The 23,754-nt window shown below is 45.2% G+C and overlaps 1 protein-coding gene across 3 annotated transcripts in view; it reads right to left on the minus strand.

Moving 5' to 3' along the window:
• MALT1 (MALT1 paracaspase) overlaps positions 1-21,357 on the minus strand; it is a 62,253-nt gene extending 40,896 nt beyond the window's left edge. For 2 of the 3 annotated variants that reach the window (XM_058691949.1, XM_058691948.1), the window contains exons 1-3: positions 20,918-21,356; positions 11,013-11,179; positions 349-470 (exon numbers count right to left, since the gene is read on the minus strand). In XM_058691949.1, coding sequence (XP_058547932.1) covers positions 349-470; positions 11,013-11,179; positions 20,918-21,189 — 561 coding nt within the window. In that variant the 5' untranslated portion in view covers positions 21,190-21,356. Of the gene's footprint in view, positions 1-348; positions 471-11,012; positions 11,180-20,917 lie in introns of all 3 variants that reach the window. The other variant, XM_058691947.1, reaches the window with a different exon arrangement.
• Between the last annotated feature and the right edge of the window lie 2,397 nt (positions 21,358-23,754).

A 23,754-nucleotide genomic window follows, 5' to 3' on the forward strand; every position in this document is an offset into this window, starting at 1 on the left:
AAAAAGCGAGACTTTGGCTGGAATATAATTCGTTGTAAGGAGTTCTGTATGGATATGTTAGAATGTACTGGCAATATTTACCGTCTGTTAACGTTGTTGCTCCGAGTGATTCCTAATTTCCACAATTTTTAGTGACTAAAGAATTGATTTTATTATTGCTCACCTTTTTTTAACATGACAATTTTTGGGACTGTCTTAGCAAAATGATGATTTTTCACTACTTCAGTAATAACACAGCCTTGTCTATCAGATCAAAATTCTAAAACATACGCTGAGGATAATGATGCTAATTAATTTACTGTCATTCTCTCTTATGACTGAGAAAGTAAAGTACATTTAAAAAGTTACCTCTTTATTCATTTTGAACCACTGATATTGTACAAAGGGATGTCCAGTTGCCCGGCAACACAGTTTCACAAACTGTCCAGCCAAGACTGCCTTTGATTCTGGGTTTACGGTGATCTTTATTCCTTAAAAAAAAAAAAAAAAAGAAAGGAAGGAAGGAAGGAAGGAAGAAAGAAAGAAAGGAAGAAAGAAAAGAAGACGGAAAGAAAAAAAAAGTTAACTAAGTTACGGTAGAGAGGTTTTCCTTGTTTATGTTTCCGAAACCAAATTAAAAGAAAAAAGTATCGTGGAAATAACTTGCACATTCATTCCAGTTGCAAACTGCCCGTTCGTGTGTCCTTCCCCATCAGACTAGGCATCTGTGAACTCCAGGCTTTGTAAAACCAAGAGGAAAGAAACTCATCCCCAGAAGACTTTGATCTACTGTACTTCCCATGACTGGAGGAGAAAACTGTTTGCCCTGTTTCTTCAATTCTTAGAAAACTTTTTTCTGCATTCTAACACCTCTGGAATCAGGATGCACCTTCTAAACAGATGTCTGCTAGACAGCACTCATGATGCAGTTCTCAGTGCTGGCTTGTCAAACACCTGGTCAGAAACGCTCATACGGCTGGCACTTCAACTGAGTTAGGGGCACTGTTACGATAAGACGAGTGTTGGCCATTGAGAACGTCTCCAAAAGACATCTGAATTTAATGTTATGACTTGGCATTAAAGTGAAACTATTCTGCACACACAAAGGCACGGAAACAGAACAGCAGGATATAAATCTGAAATATGGGATACGGGCATTTCTTATCTGAGAAAGGACTTTCAGCATCGACACTTGGAAAGCTTTAAAGACGATCCTAAGTCAATAATGTTATGCCCTCCATGCCGCCTCCCTCTCAGTTACTCTTTCCGGGAAAGCCAGCTGCCCTGACATGGGGATGCTCAGGCAGCCCGGTGGGAGGCCCGAGTGATAAGGAAAGACAGCTGGGACTCCTGCCGAAGGCCCTGTAAGTGAACGACCTGAGAACTATCCAACCCCAGTCAAACCAGACGGCTGCAGCCCTGCCTAACAGCTGGACTCCCACCTCAGCAGAGGCAGAAGCTGGAGCCAAGGCCACCCAGCCAAGCCATTTCCAGGTTCCTATTCTCAGAAACTGTGTGAAGTAATAAATGCTGCTTGTATTGTATTAAGCTTGGGACTTGGGGGTAATTTGTTATGCAGCAACACATGACCGATACAAAAGAAACCAAAGTTAGGAAATTTTACATTTGCCAAGGTTATAATACGGAAAAGTGGGTTAGCTGGCTTTTAGGAAGGAAGAAGGAAAGGTCATTAAAATTTGTAAATATGTTAACTAATTTGGGTTTAAATAAAAAAAAAAACTTGTAAAATGTAATTCTCTGTACCTAGTTTTATTTTCTTTCCTCATCTATCCTGCATATGATCTGATAACAGTAGGTTTTTCCTCTGTAACCCACCAATCCAAAGGAACAAAACAAGATTACAACTGAAGAGGAGTGAGTCCAAATAAAAGCAGTCTTAACACATCAAAGATACTAAACTTTCCAGAACAAAAATAGTAAATAAGGTGAAATGGGTAAGTGAAAAGCATTCCAGAAAGATACCAAATAAAACCAAAATCCAAAATAAATATTGATCGCACAATTATTACATTTGAGGGTCTGGAGAAACCCTGGAAAATCTTTAGTAAAGAGAGCACATCCTCTCAAAAAAGAATTTGAAACCTTTGCCAAGGGAGAACTTTCCCATTCGTTAATTCTTTATGTTAGCACCATACGGAAGAAGGAACAGAGTTCTTCTGAAATCTGTCTCATGTGTTGGTTGGAAAATACATGTTGAAGACAGAAAATGGGATGAATGCACTCACTTCGGCGGCCAACTCACAGCACTGCATTTAACACTCCCAATGTGAGTCTTTGGCCAGGAAAGGCTTATGTCACAACTTCAAGATACAAAGATTCTGATTTTCAAGGTTTATGTGTGATAAGAAAGAAAAAAAAGTTGTAACAACAAAAGAAGGGAACAAATATAAATCGGAAAAACACAGGGCTTGTGGCCAAACGGGCTTTAAAATGTGGGTCTTCTAGCTACCTCCAACTTGACGAGTCCCAAATCCTTTTTGAACAAGGTCTACTCCTCCATGAGGCCCTGCCGTCTTCCATCCCAGCCGACCCTTCCATCCGGCTCCTCAGGGTGAAAACTTAGAGCAGTCCTCCCGAACCCCTCATTCTTCGCAAGTAATTTCTCTGCAAGTCCTGTCGGTCGCGCTTTTCCACATCTCCTCATCTTCAACGCCATGATCGTAACCCAAGCCACCATCAGATGCTGATGGAATCCTATTAGAGCCTGTAGACTGGTTTCCTTGCTTCCAACCAGCAGCCCAAATGTCTTTTAAAAAAATTTTTTTTTTAACGTTTATTTATTTTTGAGACAGAGCATGAACAGGGGAGGGGCAGAGAGAGAGGGAGACACAGAATCGGAAGCAGGCTCCAGGCTCCGAGCCATCAGCCCAGAGCCCGACGCGGGGCTCGAACTCACGGACCGCGAGATCGTGACCTGGGCTGAAGTCGGACGTCTAACTGACTGAGCCACCCAGGCGCCCCCAATTTTATTTTTTATTTATTTTTTTAAATTTTTAATTTTTATTTATTTTGAGAGAGAGAGAGAGAGAGAGAGAGAGCGAGCGAGCACGAGCAGGGGAGGAGCAGAGAGAGGGAGACACAGAATCCCAAGCAGGTTCTGTGCCATCAGCGCAGAGCCCGGTGCAGGGTTTGAACCCACAAACAACGAGGCCATGACCCGAGCCAAAATCAAGAGTCGGACGCTTAGGCAGCTAAGCCACCCGGGCGCCCCCAAAATGCCTTTTTAAAACATAAATCAATCCATATCATTCCTCTGATTAAAACCCTCAACTGACCTCATACTGTACTTAGAATAAAATTCAAACCCCTCATCATGGTCTCAAGGTCCTACATAAACCGATGCCTCTAACCTCGTCCCCTCCTACTCTCCTGGTTCCAGCCACACCAGCCCCTCTTTTCAGAAGCCAGCTATTTTCTACCTTTCCACTTACTAGTCCTCTGCTGGATTTCCCCTCCAGCCCCCTGTTGCTTCACGGCAGGCGCTTTCTTTCTCATCACCTGCTGGGTCTCTGGCTTCGCTGGGAAATGTCTCTAAACTAGCTATCCCCCACCCCCACCTTCTCTATTATACTCACCCCACTTTGTGGGCTTCACTGCATGAACCAACTGAAATCCCTGTTTCATTGTCTCACCTACTGAAACAGAAGCTTCAGGACAATAAGGATCTCGTTTGTCTTCGTCACCAGTTTACCCAACATCTGGAATAGTGCCTGGCATATGGTGAGAACAGTTGAGTGTTCAACACGTATTTGTTGAATGAACACGTATCACCGTCACAATAAAAACTACTGACTGCTTTATACGTGCCAGGCGTTTTGATCTCTAACCCTCACAAGAACCATATGAGTTAGATATTGATTACACCTACGTTACAATGAAGAAAATGGAGTTATTTGCAAAGTCATCCAAATTACCTTGAGTATAGTATTTAACCTCTGAGACTAATTGTTTTTCCATTGCAAAATGGCAGAACCAGAATAACCTAGGTTTTCTTGGGCTTTAAAATCCCCATGCTTTTGTTAACCCGGTGATTCTTTTTTTTTTTTTTCTTCGCCTTTATGAAGGTACACCTGACGAATGAAATGTGTATAAACTTAGGGTGTACGATGTGATAATTTAATATACATACACATTGTGAAGTGATTACCACACTGACTTAATTAACACATCCATAGTTATTTTCCAGTGGTTCTTTTTCACTTTTAACATTTTGTTTATTTTGAGAAAGAGAGAGAGAGAGAGAGAGAGAGAGAGAGCAAGCATGTGTCAAAGCAGGGGAGGAGCAGAGAGCGAGGGGGAGAGAGAATCCCAAGCAGGCCCTGTGCTGTCACGCAGAGCCCAACACAGGTCCAATCCCATGAACCGTGAGATCATGCCTGAGCTAAAATCAAGAGCCGGACGCTTAACTAACTGAGCCACCCAGGTATCCCCCCAACTTTGGTTTTTTTTTAAGATTTTATTTTTAGGTCATCTCCACACCCAAAGTGGGGCTTGAACTCACGACCCTGGGATCGAGTCGCATGCTGCACCGGCTGAGCCAGCCAGGTGCCCCTCCTTAGCGCACCTCCCGTGTTAATCGTCTGCCTCGTGAGAGCGCCAGGCAGTGCTCATAAATTTACCACGGCAAATATTCTCTCCTATTATACAAAGAGAGAAGAGTGATGTAAATTAAAGGGCTTTCTCCCTACAGTGTCTTACAAAGAAATGAATGACTCTAAACGGACAAAGGGCCCACAGGGTCAGGATGTCCTAAAAGGGTATCCTTCCTTCGTGTGGGAGATAAGACTAAATGATTTTTAATGTACACTCAAACTCAGCTTATACATCTGTCCTGTCCCACCAATTTCAGTAGTCTAGTCTTCAACAAGCAAAGCAAATAAAGACATGTATTTATTACTTCATGCTTCAAAGACTGAGAACTGAAAGGCACCACGTGATCTGGAAACTGCCCTTGGTGAGTAGTAAAGACAAGAAGTCACAATACCTCCCATGCCTTAACCACACAAATTTCCTTCCTCCCACGTAGTGTTGTGCGGCAGGGAACCATGGTCAACCTGTAACCACCCTCGCGCAGCGCCCACTAGTCAGAAGGTGCTGAACAAAGGTAAGGAGGGAAGATGGCATAGGGCTACGCAGGGTGTACCACGGCAAACAAATGAAAGTTCTATTTGAAAGCGCGAATACACAGCTTCCTGGCAAACAAGTCTATTTTCAGATAACATCTGCAAAGAAGTCAAAGAGGTTACTTGATTTCCTGTAAGCCGGGAAGAGTCTGAACCAGGTACGATGGAACACGGGGATCGTGCATTCAACACAAACCTGTGTAGATCACAGATTCGTGATACTGACCAAGAAAACTCAAAACCCTGCTGGAATTGCAAAACATCAATTAGGGTGATTCCCTATGGTGACAGGAAGATTCACGATAGCTTTCCTTTAGGCTAGTGTCTCTTGAGATGCATTTAAATACTGATGCAATTTACAAACAGCTGTTCCGGGAACTTCTACAAGTACTGTATACACTACAATCCGTCTGTTTTCAGAGACCATGAACCAAAAATTTCTTTCCATCAGCTTCTATCCAAAACTCTTCCTCCAAGTTATTCTAAGAATTTCTAAGCTATCATTGAAAAGTGCCTCCTCGTATTATCCCAGAATAAATCCCATTTCTCTTCCTCCACTGACCTCCCCCCGACACAACCACAGCAAGTCCATATATGTCCCCCTTACAAGTCAGGGTACATTTGCACCTACGCTGGCTAAACCTCGTCCCCTCATCATACCCCTTCTTCTCCCACATCGGCTACTGACCCTGGAAACCTTGGCACAGACACACATTCTTTCAGACCTCACCACTGCCTTTCTACCTTTCTACCCTTCTCCCTTATCTTTATTCCCATCCATACCGCTGTCGCCTCTTTTTGCTTCTTGGTATTTTCCTTTCAGAAACTTCGGTCACTCCCGAAACACGGAAAGTCCCTTATGAGATGTAGTAGCAGTGTTTTTTACTTTGGCAAGGACAGAAAATTGCCGTCCATGGGTCAAAGTGGCAACTGGGGTAATAATTCATCACCAAGCTTCTCAAATAGCACAGAAATTTCCTAGCCATGAGAGAAATGACACTGAGTCCAGGTTGAGGTCAGCAGACCTGGGCTTTAATCTACTTTTGTCAATAACTGTGACTCGGGCTAAGTGATAACCACTGGAAATCTTACTTCCCACATAAATACGTGCTCACAATTAAAATTTAAATGTTCGTAACAGCACAGTTCTGTTCCTTCACAGAACTATAAAGATAAGATGATTCTGAACTAAAGGTATTTTGCAAATGAGTGAATAACAGTCAACCACCTTGGCTCCTGTCTTAAAGACAGTAAGAATAATAAAACATAAAATTTTGATATCAGAAACTAACAGTTAAGTGTGCTAAAAGGCATTTAAAAAAAAAAAAAAGTGAAGTGATGTGAACTAAAAAAGGTGTGGGCCAAATGGAAAAGACGCCACTGAAGAGATCTCAGCCAGAGCTGTCCGATACGTACAGAGAGTGAAATCTGGGATTCATCTGATGAAACCCATGTAGACAACATTCGTTCTCTCTAACCATCCCCTATCGTCGAGGCTCTGCTTAACAAATTCTGGGTCAGGGCATCACTTCCTTGGCAGCCATTTTGTGATCTACAGAACTGCATAACTGATGGGGCCTATAAATCTACTCAACATGTTTTCGCTTACAACAGAAGACACACACATCTTCAACTGCACATCTAGGTTCAGTATTTGCAAAGGATACAGATGCCAATACTGGTCCCTTGGAGTCAGGGTTTTGGGTCCTTTAATGAGAAAATAAAGGTCTAAAAAAATGGTCTAAAAAACCATTATGGGAGCTATGGTTCAAACAATGTCAGCACCCACTCAACGCTCCCACTCCCCTCCAGTTCCCAGTGAGATGAGCAAGGGAATAAAATAGGGAAGCAATGAGTGCTGGGAAATGGGGACGGGCACCATCCACACATAAAAACCGTATGCAATTTTTCTAACATAAGGGACAGGCCAGGTAAACTGGGAGTGGGGAGCAGCTAGCCAATCCACGTGCTGTGAAAAAGCCCAGTTAGAGAGAAAAAAAAAAAAAGCCCAATTAGAAACAAAGCAGAAGAGGGTAAACCTCAATCCTACGGGGATCCTTCAGAAAATATACTAGGTGTCAGAGCCCATGGAGAGCACGAAGTTAGGGGTGAGTTACCCTTGGCTTCGACCCCATGCTCAGTGAGGGGCCATTGAGCTTGGCTCCTAGTCAAGGGATCGTTCCAGTTAGAGGCAGGGGGACGTCTGCCCCAGCTACTTCTTGGCTACCAAAACAAATACGTAAAAGAAACCCAGCTTCTCAGAAAAAGAGAGAAACTCCTTATTACAGCCCTCTCCTATGGCTATCTCTGGCTGTCGGTTCACAAACTGGAATGGAATGTGGCAAAATAAGACTCAAATGAACCTAAGTTTCCTCTTATTTCTGCATTTAGGTCTGAAAGGTCTGTTCAGAGGTTCAAAGCATCTTGGACAGAAGTCACCCTACTCACCAAAAGCAGACTTCTCTATGGAGACAAGTCACTGGACTTTCTGTGGTAGTAAGAAACTACCTCACCACAGAAAAGAGAGAAAATACGAGGATCTATTTATTTTGTTTTTTCACCAAGATACAGGAATACACTGAAAAGGAAAAACTGAAGATCAGATAAGACTTGCTCTATATGCACTTGTTTTTACAACTGTGGAGGACGTGATCATTGACAGCTTTGTTTTTCCTGTTAGACTATGAACCTTTCCTAGGCAAGAACTTTGGTTTTAATTATCTGTGAATCACGGCACCAAGTACAACGCCTGGAATGGTAAAGGTACTGGTGCACAGTATCATACGATACACTGTTTACTGAACGAATGAGTAAAATCCCCAATTAAGTGGATTGTATCAAAGCTTTCCTTCTTAATTACAATATTTTTTATTCTCAATATCCTTATTAAAATACTAAAACTGTCTCTATAATTATTTTTTTAAAAATTTATTTATTTGGGGGTGGGGAGAAGAGGGAGAGAGAGAGGGAGAGAGAGAATCCCAAGCAGACTCCATGCTGTCAGCGTGGAGCCTGATGCGGAGCTCGATCTCACAAGCTGTGAGATCATGACCTGAGCTAAAACCAAGAGCTGGACGCTCAACTAACTGAACCGCCCAGGCGCCCCTCTCTGTAATTCTTACATCTCTTTATTCTGGTATCTGCAAATATAGTTTTATTTTCTACTTATTTAAAAAAAAATTTTTTTAATGTTTATTTATTTTTGAGAGAGACAGAGACAGAATGCGAGTGGGTTGGGGCAGAGAGACAGGGAGGCACAGAATCTGAAGCAGGCTGCAGGCTCCGAGCTGTCAGCACAGCCCGACGCAGGGCTCAAACTCACGAGCTGTGAGATCATGACCTGAGCCGAAGTCGGACGCTCAACCGACTGAGCCACCCAGGCGCCCCTGCAAATATAGCTTTAGATTATTCACGTAAAATGTACATAGAAAGCTAACAATAAGTTATTTCTTCCTGAAATTATTGAGTATTATTCAGATCCTAAAATATGTCCTCTTAAATCAATACTTAATATTCAAGTAACAGCTGATTCCCAATGGATACTATACGGCTAATATGACATAAAACTTCACAGAAACAGTGCACAAGTGTTAACATAAAAATGTTAACATAGAAACTGCTTTCCTTTGCCCGTTCTCCCCTCAAATGCAAGAAAGTCCCAGGGGATAACTCTCAAAAAGCTTGTAGGCCAAATATCAGAATGATCTGCACAGAGGAACACTCCTAGTAATGGGCTAATCCTACCATTTGGAGAAAAACACAGAGAGCAGAAACGGACCTGTCAAAAGCAGGGGAGACAACTGATGCTTGTCAGGTCGGCTCTGCATTCCCTGCTGGGTTGTCAAGAGTCAAAATCTAAAATATTGTAAAAAATTTCGGGCAGGTCGTTACACATAAATAAGTATGTGACTCAAGTTCAGTAAAGCCCAGCTTCACGCATGGAAACTTCAAAAACTCGGAAACCCGAGATCTCAGGCCAGTGATCCAGCAGAAGTCACGAGATGGGAGGCCTCTGTGGTGGTGGTGGGGAGGCAGCTCGAGGCGACATTATTCCACACCACTCTTGCAGGTCCGCCAGGGAGAGAACACTTACTCTCATTTTACAGACTTGGCAACCAAGAGTCAGAGAAATTAAGTGTGATTATTGAAAAAGATAACGAGATCTAAAAGTTGTATTTACTTCCTGGAGAGGTTTCTTGCGTTTTCGGAGGCCCCGCTATGGTATTGTATCAAGTACGAGAACTTAGAAGCTAACTGAGTGCCCCAGACTGGCAGATTTCAATCGTCACAACGTCTGAGTCCTAGTCAAGGCACAGGGGATATAAAAGTTAACAAATGTCGCCTCACGAAGAAGTTCACCCACTGGTGACAGACAATGTCACTGAGATGCGGGCTGCATTAGCAGGGGTTATTTCCGCCCCATCCCTCCTGGGAGGAACAGGCATGTCATCAAAAGGAGTTAACTAGAATCAATCTTGTGATTGCTGCCGGGACACAGATGAGTGCAAGGAACAATCAGTAGGCACCCTGCAACTATGCAGAAAGTCACTCTTGGAAGGAAGCCAATAACAAGAAAGGAAGGGCAAAGATGAAAACAAACCGATTCCTTGAAAACACTGTCTCTGGCCTCTCTTGAAGCCCAACCTGCTTCAAGACTTTTCAGTGAGAATTTATTCCCTTTATTACGCCGAGCTGAGTTGGGGTTTCTGGTAAACAGAACTACCACTGCCGTGTGTCCCCAATTCCCGAACCTCAGAACTAAGTAAACAGTAAGATCTGAATTGTGTTAAGTTAAAAATATTTTCACAAGTAACCTGGCTACGTAGTAAAAATTGCATATGTCAAGACCACGTAAACAGAGAGCACAAGTCCTTAACCCATGGCCCTACTAATCTTCTACCGGCTTCTCTGCTTCTAGTGGGACCCGTAGTGGCAAACTGGACCCCTGGGAAGGAAGGTCTGCGGTGCCGCTGCCATCAGGTGACTTAGATCACGTGGTCTCTCCTGCCTGACTTGCCTGCCCAGGACCGACTCCATGTGCAGTTGTAGGGGAGGGGGGGGCTTTTCCTATTCCTCACACCTGACCCTGGAAGGAAGCAGTCTCACTCAATATTGGTATATTCAGGAAAAAAAAACCATGGATGAGTCGATCAACAATTCAAACGCATCATGTTAGCAAAATACTTAAACACTAAACATCTGTCATATTTGCTTTATCTCCCTCATATACATACACGCATATCAATAAATACGTATTTATTTATTTTTTTGGCTGCACTATCTCTTTCTTGTTTTTTTTTTTTTTTTTTAAATAATCTCTACCTCCAATGTGGGGCTTGAACTTGTGATTCCAAAATCAAGAGTCACAGCCTCTACTGACTTACCCTTGGCTGCACTATTTCAACATAAATTACAGAAATCTTACTCCTAAATACGTCACAATTTTTTTTAAGTAGGCTCCACACCCAACGTGGGGCTTGAACCCTGAGATCAAGAGTCTCATCTCTACCAACTAAGCCAGCCAGGCGCCCCATCCTCTAAATACGTTAGCATGCATCTCCTTGGAATAAAGACATTCTTCTACAGAACTACACCGCCATTATCACATGATGATTCCCTAATATCTAACATGCATGTTAAATCCAAATTGTTTTACTTGTCCCCAAAATGTCTTCTATCTAGTTGATGTTTTTGAACCACAATCAAATCGATGTTTCTGTGTTATATTTGCTTTTTGTGTGTTCTTTAGTCTCAACCTGGGGGAGAAAATGAGGCTCCAAACGTTTACATTTTCCAAAACCATTTAACACAATTCATTGTCAAATGAGATATTTTCCTCTAAGTCTGCCTCCACAAACTCCTGGAGAATACGCTAGGAGAAGAACCTACCTGGGGGGCTGAGAAGCAGAAGAACTTCGGTGTGCTCCATAGCCTGCAGGAAGTCACTCAGTTCTGTGACCGTACAACCTTTCTCACCCATTAGCTTCAGTAAACATAGGCTTGGGCTTCCTTCAGGCTCCAAGACCTTAAGAGAACACTGCTCCAAGTCCAGACAGCTGCAAACGACAGATTTAATTCAAGTCAACAACTTTCTCCAACTTGATATGCCTGCTATATGTTTGGCATGACTGCAGGTGTTATAGGGAATAAGCTGTGAGTCGCTGAGTAGTGAAAAGTTATTTACATTATGAATGCTACTGTCCTTTCCTCCTCCTTCTGCCTTCATAGGGGATTCCTCTTTATGCTCTTCTCCAGATCAGCTCCCATGACTACTAAATCAGAAGATCAGGGGCACCTGGGTAGCTCAGTCAGTTAAGCGTCCGACTTCGGCTCAGGTCATGATCTCACGATCCGTGGGTTCGAGCCCCGCGTCGGGCTCTGGGCTGACAGCTTGGAGCCTGGAGCCTACTTCGGATTCTGTGTCTCCCTCTCTCTCTGCCCCTTCCCTGCTCATGCTCTGTCTCTCTCTCAAAAATAAATAAACATTCAAAAAAATTTTTGAAAAAAAGATTAAAAAAAAAAAAAGAAGATGAGAGAACTCTTTAAACAGGAAGCGAGAGAAATTAGCTTTGATACTGACCAAAACTTTTACTTTAATTTGGGAACAGGGAATAAAAAGATCAGATACACTTCTCTACTCTTTCTTGCACTTTTTATAAAGTGTAATATGACCCAAGAAAGAGGCACAGATCTTTGAGACATCTTGAAAAATGGAAAAAACTTAACATATGGTATTTTATATTAGCAAAGTGGTGTCCTTGTGTGTGTGATCGTGCGAATAAAGATACAGAACAATGTATTTTCTGCATGATACCATTTTTATTAATATGTGTTTTTCTTATATGTAGAGTTAACTTTGAAAAGATGGGCAAGAAACTCGTAGTTGGGATTGTCCTACAGAGGGGAGCCAGTGCAGCAGAGCTCAAAGCTGGACGATTCGCTTTTCACTATGAACCTTTTGTATTGTCGAATTTTCACTATGTGTGCTCATTTTATCAACAATTTTTAAAAGACTATCAGTGCTACTGACGTTCAAAGTACAGTACTTCTAAGCACCTAGAAATACCCTATCGCAGGAGGAAGACAAACTCTGGTCTAAGGGCCAAACCCACCCAGCCACTTGATTTTGTAAACAGTTTTGTTGGAATACAGTTATGCTCCCTCACACATACCTTTACAAACGTGGATGGCTGCTTTCCTGTTACAACAGCAGACGTGAGTAGCTGGTCTGCAAAGCTGAACACGTGTGCTATTTATATTTAGCTCCTTATACAAAAAGTTTGCTGACCTCTAAAGAATCTTTAGGTCTCGTCCTTTTGTTAAAACGATTTCTTTTTAGTATCACCATTTAACGTACACATGCCATTTCTTTTTCAATGTCATTGTATTCAGTAGGTGTATACAAGGTTAGAAAGCTTAAGACCAGACTGTACAAGGCCAGAAATAATGGGACAAGGAGTACAGACTTCAACCATTTCATAGGAAGGGAAAGCACAAGTATGAAACATGCAAGAGAAGAAAAACAATAAAGTAAAACCAAACAAAACAACAAAAAACCCCCAATAATCTTCCCAAAGAGACGTGACCAACAACAAAGGCCAACCAAAGCCTTTGGGTAATCTCCATGATAGTCTGTAGAATTCGCACTTCACACACCTTCAGAGAGACCTTTCTCTTCCCTACCAGTTTAAATGAAAGTCCAGTACCTCTCGCTTCTATGTGAGATTGCCCAGACCACACAAGTCCTCCAAATACACTTTAGACACGGTCTCCTGAGGGTGCTCTTCTCGTATACCAAAGGTTCGCAAACTTGTGTCACGTGGCAGAGAGTAAATATTTTAGGCTTTATGGGCCATACGGTCCACTGCGTGTTCTTCTTCCTTGTCTTTTGCTTTGCAATTTTTCAAATATAAAAACCATTCTTAGCTCATAAACCGGTAGTGGTGCAAGTCTGGCTCTCGGGTCATTGTTTGCAGACCCCGATTCTCTACGTCTCAGTTGGCACCATTTTGCCTTAAAACCACGAGCTTTTCTTTCATATCCATGTCTTCTGTACCTAACTGGGTCACCGAACTCCTTGACAACAGAAACCCTACATTTTTAACCCCTCGATACCTAAAACCTGTTGTGCCCGTATTAGTCGCTCATAACTGAATGATTACTGAGTGAATTTGAATCGTAACTAGAAAGGCTGGAAGCTAGAGAGATGGAAGGGGTAACAGTATTAAAGCTGTGGCAGGTGCCAGGTCTGCAAGTTTTCATATGACTTGGAATAACCTTATTCCATATTCATTTTGATCGCTTTTATTAAAAGGTCACCAGAGCATTTGTGTAATGGTCACTCAAGATTTATAATTCTGCAGTGAAGTTGGTAATCTCACAAATTTAGAAAAAAAAATGTATCCAACCAAAATAATTTCACTGGCAGTATCATCCACCTCATAGGATTGTTAGAATTAGATAATCCATGCCCCAAGCGCTTAGTGTGTGGCAAATAACACAATAAAAGTGAGCTTTTCTTATGCAATAAAAATACGGGGATATTAAAAGAATATTAATTTCCTAATCATGCTAATTTCTGAAACTGTTTTAGCTTTTCCTTAAAAATGTTTTCGAGGGGTGCCTGGGTGGCTCAGTCAGTTAAGTGTTCGACTTCGGCTCAGGTCATGATCTCACGGTTTGTGAGTTCGAGGCCACGTCAGGCTCTGTGCCGACAGCTCAGAGCCTGGAGCCTGCTTCGGATTCTGTGTCTCCCCCTCTCTCTGACCCTCCCCCGTTCATGCTCTGTCTCTCTCTGTCTCAAAAACAAATAAACATGAAGAGAAATTAAAAAAAAATGTTTTTGAGTAGTTCCTAGTTTGGTAACCTGATCATGTCCTTCAAGGCCTCCTGTCTCTATATTCACCATTCTTTTCCAAGTGTCTCAGTTAAATGAATACATTCAATACTCGATTTTTGTTAAATGTGACTCATCATAATATAGGTTAACTGTTCCCAAATTCTGGACCATAGACCAGTGGCAGCCCAATCTGAAGCCCATGGTAAAATGATAAAAATAAGGACGCTAAGGGCCGCCTGGGTGGCTCAGTCAGTTAAGCGGCCGACTTCGGCTCAGGTCATGATCTCGCGGTCCGTGAGTTCGAGCCCCGCGTCGGGCTCTGTGCTGACAGCTCGGAGCCTGGAGCCTGCTTCCGATTCTATGTCTCCCTCTCTCTGACCCTCCCCCGTTCATGCTCTGTCTCTCTCTGTCTCAAAAATAAATAAACGTTAAAAAAAATTTTTTTAAATAAAAAAAAAAGGACGCTAAGACTGTCTTTTTGTCTTTAAGATGGTCTTTCCTATTTTTCAGTGTTCAAGTGTCTTTTCTTTTATGGAAGAATGGTGACTATAACAATAGAAACAACAAAAGCTGCAGATACCCACTGGTCCTCCATTTTAGGAAATTTTCTTTTGTTAGTCCCTGTAATGTCCAAGTCGAGGAACCAGTATTAGAGATAGCTTAAGGATCACCAATTTTTTTTGAGATAATTAGAATATGAGATTTATAAAAACAAGGATGCTGCAAGCTAAATATAATTTTTTTTTTTTATGATTCAGAGAGGTTATCAGAATCTGGTATATCTCACCAAATGTAACCAGGTAATGCTTTAATATTTATGCTGATATAGAAAAAAATGAGAAACAGTTTGACGTCTTTCTTCCAAATGAAGAAAGGTAAAACTGAAGTAGACAAAAATTTCCAATACAAGAGGCACAGGAGAAAAACAAGATTCTGTATCTCCTTTCCTTTTTTACTGATTTTCCGCATGGGCACTGGCTTTCAGCAGAGAGGATGCTTATACACATCCAGCCTTTACGTCTTTCCTTTTTTAGTTACATTCCCGTAAAGACTGTGCTTTGTAGTGGTTTCTGCCAACCCTAATTTGGAATTTCTCATTTAAGTTAAAAGACTATTACTGAAACAAATGGGCTGTTTTTAGGGGTGCCTGGGTGGTTCAGTCAGTTAAGCGTGGTGACTCTTGATTTCGGCTCAGTTCATTTCACAGTTCGTGAGTTCGAGCCCCATGTTAGGCTCTGCATCGACAGCGGGCTCTCACTCTCCCTTGCAAAATAAATAAATATTAAAAAAAAAAGACTATTACTGAAACAAGTGGGTTTTGCTTTTTTGTTTGTTTGGTTTTTTTTTTTATTTTTGAGACAGAGAGAGACAGAGCATGAGCAAGGGAGGGGCAGAGAGAGAGGGAGACACAGAATCTGAAGCGGGCTCCAGGCTCTGAGCTGTTGGCACAGAGCCCGACGCGGGGCTCGAACCCACGAGCTATGAGATCATGACCTGAGCTGAAGTCGGACGCCCAACCGACTGAGCCACCCAGGTGCCCCAAGGGTTTTGCTTTTAAAAATATTTATATTTACCTTCACTTCAAAAAATATATAGTCAAACAAAACACATTTTACATCCCTTAGGGTACGAACCGTGCATTGCTTTTATGTTCCTTTGCTTCTCTTCTTGGAACATTTACTGTTTGGAATCTTTATTCATTAATTCAACAACTACTTATTAATCACCTAAAATAGGCCAGCCATTTTTCCTAGGTATTGAGGATATGGTAGCAAACAAGACAAAATTCCCTTAACGTCTTGGGTTTTTCTACAGGAGGAGATATACATGTATACCCGCAAAGGCAGACAAACGGAGGGGTGTGTGTGTGTGTGTGTGTGTGTGTGTGTCCATCCAAAGGTCATAGGTGCTCTGGAGAAAAACAAAGCAAAGCAGATGCACAGAGTAATTTTAAATAATGTGATCAGAGAAGACCTCACTGAAGGAGGTAACTCGTAAGCAAACACGTGAAGACGTAAAGAGCAAGTCATACATTTCACCCGTGGAGACCATCTCATGCTGAGTAAAGAGCAAGTGCAAAGATCCTACTGCGTTCAAGCAAAAAGCAAGAAAGCAGGTGCACCGACAGTGGAGAAAGGGAGGAAGACAACAAGGTCTAAGAGCTAACTGGTAAACAAATGGTGTTTTTACACCAAACTAGAAAAGCAATGGAAGGGTTTTGAGCAGAGGAAGGGTAAGACCCGACCGAATGTCTTAAAAGAATAATTCTTACTGCTATGCTGAGAATCACCCGGGGGTGGGGGCAGAGTAGAAGTTAGGCAGCTATTGGAATGAACCGGCGGAGAGATGACGGTGGCTTGGCCCAGTGCCGGAGCCGCGGAGGCTGGATTCTAGATGCACACTGAAGGTGCACTGGCTGAGGGCTGCTGCCAAAATGGATGTGGTGTGAAAGTGGAGTCAAGAATAACCGTGACGTGGGGACGTGGGGCGCCTGGGTGGCTCCGTCGGTTGAGCTGACTTCGGCTCAGGTCATGATCTCACGGTCTGTGGGTTCAAGCCCCGCATTGGACTCTGCTGACAGCTCAGAGCCTGGAGCCTGCTTCAGATTCTGTGTCTCCCTCTCTCTCTGCCCCTCCCCTACATATGCTCTCTCTCGCTCTTAAAAATAGACATCTAAAAAAAAAAAAAAAAAGAATAACTGTGAAGTATGGGGCCTGAGTAATGGGAGGGCTGTGGCTGCCATTTACTGAGATGAAGAAACCTGCACGAGAGAGAGTTTTGCTGGGGAAGACACGCTGAGTTTTGGACATGTTACGTTTCAGATAAGATATCTGTTAGTCATTCAAGAGGAGGCGGAAAATAGGCACGTACACGTAGGAATCCGGGGGGTTCAAAGCAAAGACATGGACTGAAGATGCGAACGAAGAGTCATCCACCTAAGTCTGTATCGTCATGAGACTTAAGGACAAACCAAGAAGGGGATTAGGTGAAGACGTGTAGGTAAAGAGATACGAAGCCTGACTCCTAAAGCACTCCGAATTTCAGACACCGAAGAGACAGGCCGAAGAGACAGAAACGGGAGGAGATCTCTGGTTTCGGCTTCTCACACGTGTTCTCAGGCCTCTCGTGAACTGAGTGAGGACAGAGGTCTGGGGCTAAGGAGCGCCTTCTGTGTTGGTTTTCCTTGGTCCCCGTCCCACCGCCCCCGTCCTAAGCTCCCTCCTGCACAGCACGTGTGCAGCGTCGGAGCCTCCTGGGAGCTGTGTCACCTCTGGCGCCTCGATGTTCCAGGCCACCACACAATTTATGTAGCCTGGGCTGGACACTCAGAACCTGCACCTGTCTCCGCCGACAGCAAAGGCTGTCCAGTATCAGGTGGGTTTGGAAGGGCATTAGGGCCGGGTTTGTGTTTAGGGGATTCCCATACGCACACGGTTGTGGGGAACTGAATTATAGGCCAAGATTGATTCTGGGTCACCCACAATCAAATGAAAACACTTACAATGACTCCTGATCCCTGATGGACAGTTCAGAACGGACTCTTGTGGTTTACTTATTAAATGCTCATCTGGTTTCAGGAGACACGTATAGAGTGAGAAAAAAGTGAAAACAAACAACAGGCGGCCTTTGAAGATTCTAGGGAAAGGCCCACATCCTCACGGGAACTGTTATCCACTTGCACCCACCCTCACGCTTCAATTCCTCCCTCTGACACTAGAGGAAAATACCTCGGGGACTTTGTGCAATCTAGGTGCTCTTCGATCAACAGTATGAAATTACTCTGAAATAACTTGTCTTACACAGAGTAAACATTACCAGCTTACCTGGCCCCCTCCTCTGCTCCTCTCCAGCCCCCGAAGCTCCCATTGCTAACTTTCTGTTATGTCAATGTGGTTCAAATTTTAGTAGGTATATGACGTTAATGTTCCCCAGTTTTCTTTCTTTCTTTTTTTTAATATTCATTTATTTTTGATAGAGAGAGCATGAGCAGGGAAGAGGCAGAGAGAGAGGGGGGCAGAGAATCTGAAGCGGGCCCTGCGCTGACATCAGCCAGCCTGGGGCAGGGCTCGAGCTCACGAGCTGTGACATCATGACCTGAGCGGCAGTCGGATGCTTACCCAACTGAGCCACCCGGGGGCCCCCAATGTTCCCCAGTTTTCTAACCTGCAGGGCCGCCCCCACTTCCGACCACCACTCACCTACTCTGAGCTAATCTTCACCCTCCAGGAAGGCTGGTGAAACCCCACCAATTTCGTTTCAGCCTTCGCACCCCAGAACTGTCAGATTCCACGAACGCACGCCCTTTGTTGCTTGTCACATCTTGTGAGGCTATGGCCCTTCTGTCTACACCACCCTCACCAGAGATGTGGCCTCAAACTTTCCTGTTACTTTGTCAAGCAAACCACTCTGGAGTCATCAGCAAAACCTGACTGAAGGCTTGGGGCTCAGGGTGGGGGGGGCGTACACTGGGCACCTGAAGTCGGGCATCCACACTTCCTCGGTGGTGGCAGGGCCTTCTTCCTTCCTTTTCTTTCCTCCACTGCCAAATTAGGAGTCCTCACTCCCAGGTCCTCAGGAAAACCCAGAGCCTTCCCTAACGAGAGTACTAATCACAAACTAACCAATCACAGATCTGATGATCTGACCCCCAAGGAAGACAACTTTTTGCATTGTTAAGTCTAGAAATTCAGCAATCTATGGACCTAGCATAACAGTATTTTGGATTTTCTTTGCATAGTCCCCTCTCCCTAAAAGAAGCATGTTTGCTTTTTCCCTAGAACAGAAAAAAAAATTGTGCCATCTGTCTCAATTTTGCAAGTTTACCACTTTTTTTTTTTAATTTTCAATGTTTATTTTTGAGAGAGACGGAGAGAAAGGGAGAGAGAGGGAGAATGAGCAGGGGAGGGGCAGAGAGAGAGAGAGGGAGACACAGAACCCGAAGCAGGCTCCAGGCTCTAAACTTTCAACACAGAGTCTGATGCGGGGCTCGAACTCATGAACTGCGAGATCGTGACCTGACCTGAAGCCGGACGCTTAACTGACTGAGCCACCAGGCGCCCCACAAGTTTACCACTTCTTAATTCCAACCTCACATCACTACTCCACTCTGTGGCCAAAGAATCCTAAACCCTCATGACTCTGGTTTAACCCCAAACTCTGAAACTTGAGGTCGTTGTGAGAGTTAAAGTAGATAATGTATGTAAATACTTCGTGCATTGGTATACACTAAGTGATCAATAAATGATAAAAGCCCACTGTTATTATTATCCACACCCAACACAGCACTTAACGTGTTATTTGTGAATGTCCCAGAGTAACAGTCCACTGCTATAGAAGTCTTTGTGAATAGGAACTAAATATTTGCCATCTTTTTATCTTCTGGAACTTCCAGCAAATAGGCACTCGATAAGCATAATTCTGAATGAATGATTCCCCTCTCACTTCAAAAGCATTTGTCGTGTCTAAGACAGGTTGTATGCATAACACACAGAATCTTAAGTGATGCCTCCTGTTCTCAAGGAGTTCAGAAGAAATGGTGCAAATAACCGTACCAGACAAAGTTTAGTTATACAAGGTAAAAACAAAACAAAACAAAACTTCTAAGGGGTTCAAAGGCAGACCAAAATCCTAACGATGGTAGAGAGGGGCGGTTCTAAGTATGGTCTGGGCATCCCCAGTGTAGTTCCTAGTGCAGTCACAGGGTCCACAGGATCAAAATGGTTTTTCACAGCGACACTAAGATGAGACTTAGCATTTTCGCTCACTCTCTGAGAAAGCGTACATTGGAGTACCCGGTGTAACGTGACCTGCGACAGTGCAACAGACCCAATGCAGAAGCAGAGAAAAGCCAGTTCTCTGCAGTTAAGGCACAGATCTTCAAAATGTAAAACAACGCCACTTTTCTAATTTTTTTTTTTGGTTTTGAAAACTCTGTTTTTTCACAAAAACATGTAATTTAAAAAAATGCTTATTTATTAATTTTGGAGAGAGACAGAGAGAGAGGGAGAGAGAGAGAGAAGTCCAAGCAGGCTCTGCACTATCAGCACAGTGCCCAACGGGGGGTGGGGGGGTGGGGGGTGGGGGGCTCGATCCCAGGTGAGATCACGACCTGAGCCGATATTAAGAGCCACCCAGGCGCCCCCAGAAACATGTAATTTCTGCTACCATGTAGAATGGGCTATCCTTTTCAAATAAGTTCAAATACTTTTAACGTTTCTTACTTTTACTTTTTGATACGGTAAATATCAGTGCACAGCACATGTATATAATGGATAGAATCCACATTAAAAACTCCCTGGGGTCCTCAATCATTCTTGAGAGTGTAAAGAAGTCCTGAGACCAAGAGTTCGCAGTTTCAAGCCTGGTGAGAGGAAAATAGTTTTACTTCTAGCTCAGTGTTCATGGCGAAGTGAAGAAGAGAACCCGGTTAAGTTGGTTTGGAGGAAGGTGGGGAGTTTAGTTTCAGTCTTTCCCACCATCACTCTCCCTATTATAAAAACTTCCAAATCCTGCACCCGATCCCCTCGCTCTCATTATCTCTTGACCTGCACTTCTCCTTCCTAACCTTCCTTAGGTCTTCCAGGTCTGTGCCCGTATCCCGTTCTTTTGTCTGTTAAGTCCTCTGGAATGACTGCCCCATCCTAGTGGTTTCCAGACAGATTTCCTCCTCTCCAACCCGCCCCCCCCCCCCCCCGGTCGATCTCCACTTCTCCCTTTCAGCTCAAGGGGAGGAGGGTCCAACCTCCAGTCTCTGGCATTCCCACGACTTTCCCGACCGAGAGATCTCTCCTCTGCGCCCCCTCCACGCGGGCGACCCCTGCCGCACCCCAGCGCCCGGAGCGGCGGCCCCCACCCCAACTCGCGTGCCCGCTCGCTCCCCCGCGCGCCCCCGGCCCCAGCCCGCCCCGCGTGACCCCGCCCCTGTCCCCACGCCCCCCGCGCCCTCGTCCCTCACCTGAGCCGGAGGCGCCCCCGACTCCCCGCCACCTCGGCCAGCCTCCTCCAGCCCCGGCCCTCGGGCGCTCGGTCCAGGCTCCCGCTGAGCCTCCGCAGCAGCGGCTCCGGAAGACGGTTGAGGGTCGCGCTCGGAGCGGGGAGCGGCGGGCCCGAGGGCGCGGCCGGAGGCGGCTGCGAGGCCGGGGGCGGCGGGGCCTGCAGCAGCTCCCCGCACAGCGACGCGTCCCGCGCCGACGACCCCGCGACGGCCGCGGCTCCCGCCGGCCGCATCGCGGGCCTCGGCTCCAGCGCACCTTCCGCTCGCCCCCTCGCGGGCCCCGGCGCCGCGGAGGCAGGGGCGGAAGGACAAATCGGGCGACGACGCACCGCGCTCAGAGGAGGAAGCTCTGCTCCCCGCCCGGCCGAGACAGGTTTGCCTCGGGGAGCGGGGCCGGCGGGGCGCGCCGGCCGTGCCGAGGGGGCGGGGCTTCGGGCGGGGCCGCCCCCCTGCGCGCGTACGCGCGCCCGCGCGTCTCCTTTGCCCTCGCCGCCGCCGCCCGCTCGCGGCGGCGCGCGCACCGAGGCCGGAGAGGTGGAGTCGGGCCTGAGCCGGGAGGGTCGGGTGGTTGCAGCCGGGGGAGGAAGCGGTGGAGGAGCTACGCCCGGGCGGCTGCGCTCCGGCGAGGAAGCCTGCTACGTCGGGGCTTCCCGAGACCGTGGGAGGAGGATTGCCTCACGCCGAAGAGGGAAGCACGCGGCTCTCCATCGCCGGCCCCCCATCCCCCCACCCCCGGTCGCGCTCAGCTGACTCGGTGACTTGCGTGTGTCCGGCGGCGCTACCGGCACCCGCGCTTGGCGACCCCGTTTTAGGCTTTGATGTGAACGGCATGGCTAAGGGCAGTGGTTCCTAGACGTCCAGATACCTAAAGGAAATTTGCTCGAAATCTGTGCCCAGACTTTTTTTTTTTTGTAAACTGGGCTGCAGATCTTGGAGATGATTGTTTTTAGCACGAATTGCCTGGTTTCCTCCGAGTCAGACTGCCACCCACAGACAACTACGGGATAGTTTGGGGGCAAAAGCAAGCAAACTACTTACGAAACCCGCCAGGTACACAAGGCTTCCTGGCCCGATTTCTGGTGCCATTAATGTTTTCATCACACAGGACACCAGGATGTTTTATAGCAATTTGGGCACCCAAATTCTCCCTTTCTTCTGGCTACGTAGTTGTTCCATACAGTCTCCATCACATTTGAGCACAAGCAGTCACTATACTTTTTCATCCGGTGTAAATTCAGAGTTCAGAATGCAGTATAATGGCTAAGTGCACGACCTTTTTAGACCCAGAAAGATCTGCTCGATTCTAGTTTTTATGACCGTGAACAAGTTACTTAATTCTCTGCGTCATCTTAATAATTCTCTGCCTCATCTGTGAAAATGGGACTGAAAATGTCGTGGTATATATGGAGTTGTTATCAGAGTCAAGGAGTTGATTACTATGTAAAGCACTTAACTCGGCTTGTCACAGAGTAGGTCATAAATGCTAGCAATTATCCTTACAAATGCAAAGGCTTCTTTCACATTCAGTTTGACTTGGTCAGTCTCCCAATCACTTCTAGTGCTGTCCTGTTTTGTTTTTAGACACTGAACGTATATCTTATGAGCGTCTATTAGCTGCATGTGCCAATTAGGGAAATCAAGTCTTTGAGGTTTTATCTGTCTAGTCTTTATTAGTTGAGACTCAACAGACTTCTTGTTTCTAAGTCTGCTGTGTGCAAGATGTGGCTTATGCAGCTTCTCATAGGTGCGTAGGGGTGAAATGCACATGTATCTTATTTACCCACTGAGACACCTTCCCAGTTTGGTCAGGTGCTTCTTCATCCAATACAGCTCAACTAGATACTGACTGGTGTCAATCCCTCCCGTCTCTTCCTCAGCTTCTCGTCTCCGGCCAGGAGGACTGCCTACCTCATGTCACTCCAGACTGGGCCCTGTTTTACACGCGGAAACTTTATTTCCTTAAAGTAGGCCCCACCCCCAATGTGGGGCTTGAACTCTTGATCCTGAGATCAGGAATTGTGTGCTGTATGGACTGAGCCAGCCAGGGGGCCTCCTGCCTTGCAGTTTTATAACCTATGCAGTCATTCCAGGCGCCACCCTTCAGCCTCTACTTTGAACTGACATTACATTTTATGATTGGTCTTTTTCTCCTCCCAATCAAACATTAATATTTTTATATGTAATTTCACCCCCTGTGGTTCTCTTAAGGAGCATAGTGGTCTAATAGGAAAAACAGAGCCTTTAGAATTAACCCCGAATTTAAAAAAAAAATTTTTTTTTAATTTTTTCACGTTTATTTATTTTTGAGAGACAGAGACAGAGCGCAAGTGGGGGAGGGGAAGAGAGAGGGAGACACAGAATCCAAAGCAGGCTCCAGGGTCTGAGCTGTCAGCACAGAGCCCGAAGCGGGGCTTGAACCCACAAACCGTGAGATCATGACCTGAGCCGAAGTCGGTGCTTAACCGACTGAGCCACCCAGGCGCCCCTTAAATTTATTTTTTTAACGTTTCTTTATTTTTGAGACAGAGAGAGACAGAGCATGAACGGGGGAGGGTCAGAGAGAGAGGGAGACACAGAATCCGAAGCAGGCTCCAGGCTCTGAGCTGTCAGCACAGAGCCTGACGCGGGGCTTGAACTCATGGACCTGAGCCGAAGTCGGGTGCTCAACCGACTGAGCCACCCAGGCGCCCCCGAATTAACCCCGAATTTGAATCTTGATGCTGCCACTTGGTGACGTGACTTTAGGCAAGTTCCTTAACCTTTCAGCTTCAATTTCTACATCTGTAAGGAGCGGCAGA

Source organism: Neofelis nebulosa, chromosome 11, assembly GCF_028018385.1.
Source record: "Neofelis nebulosa isolate mNeoNeb1 chromosome 11, mNeoNeb1.pri, whole genome shotgun sequence".
NCBI classification, from domain to species: domain Eukaryota; kingdom Metazoa; phylum Chordata; class Mammalia; order Carnivora; family Felidae; genus Neofelis; species Neofelis nebulosa.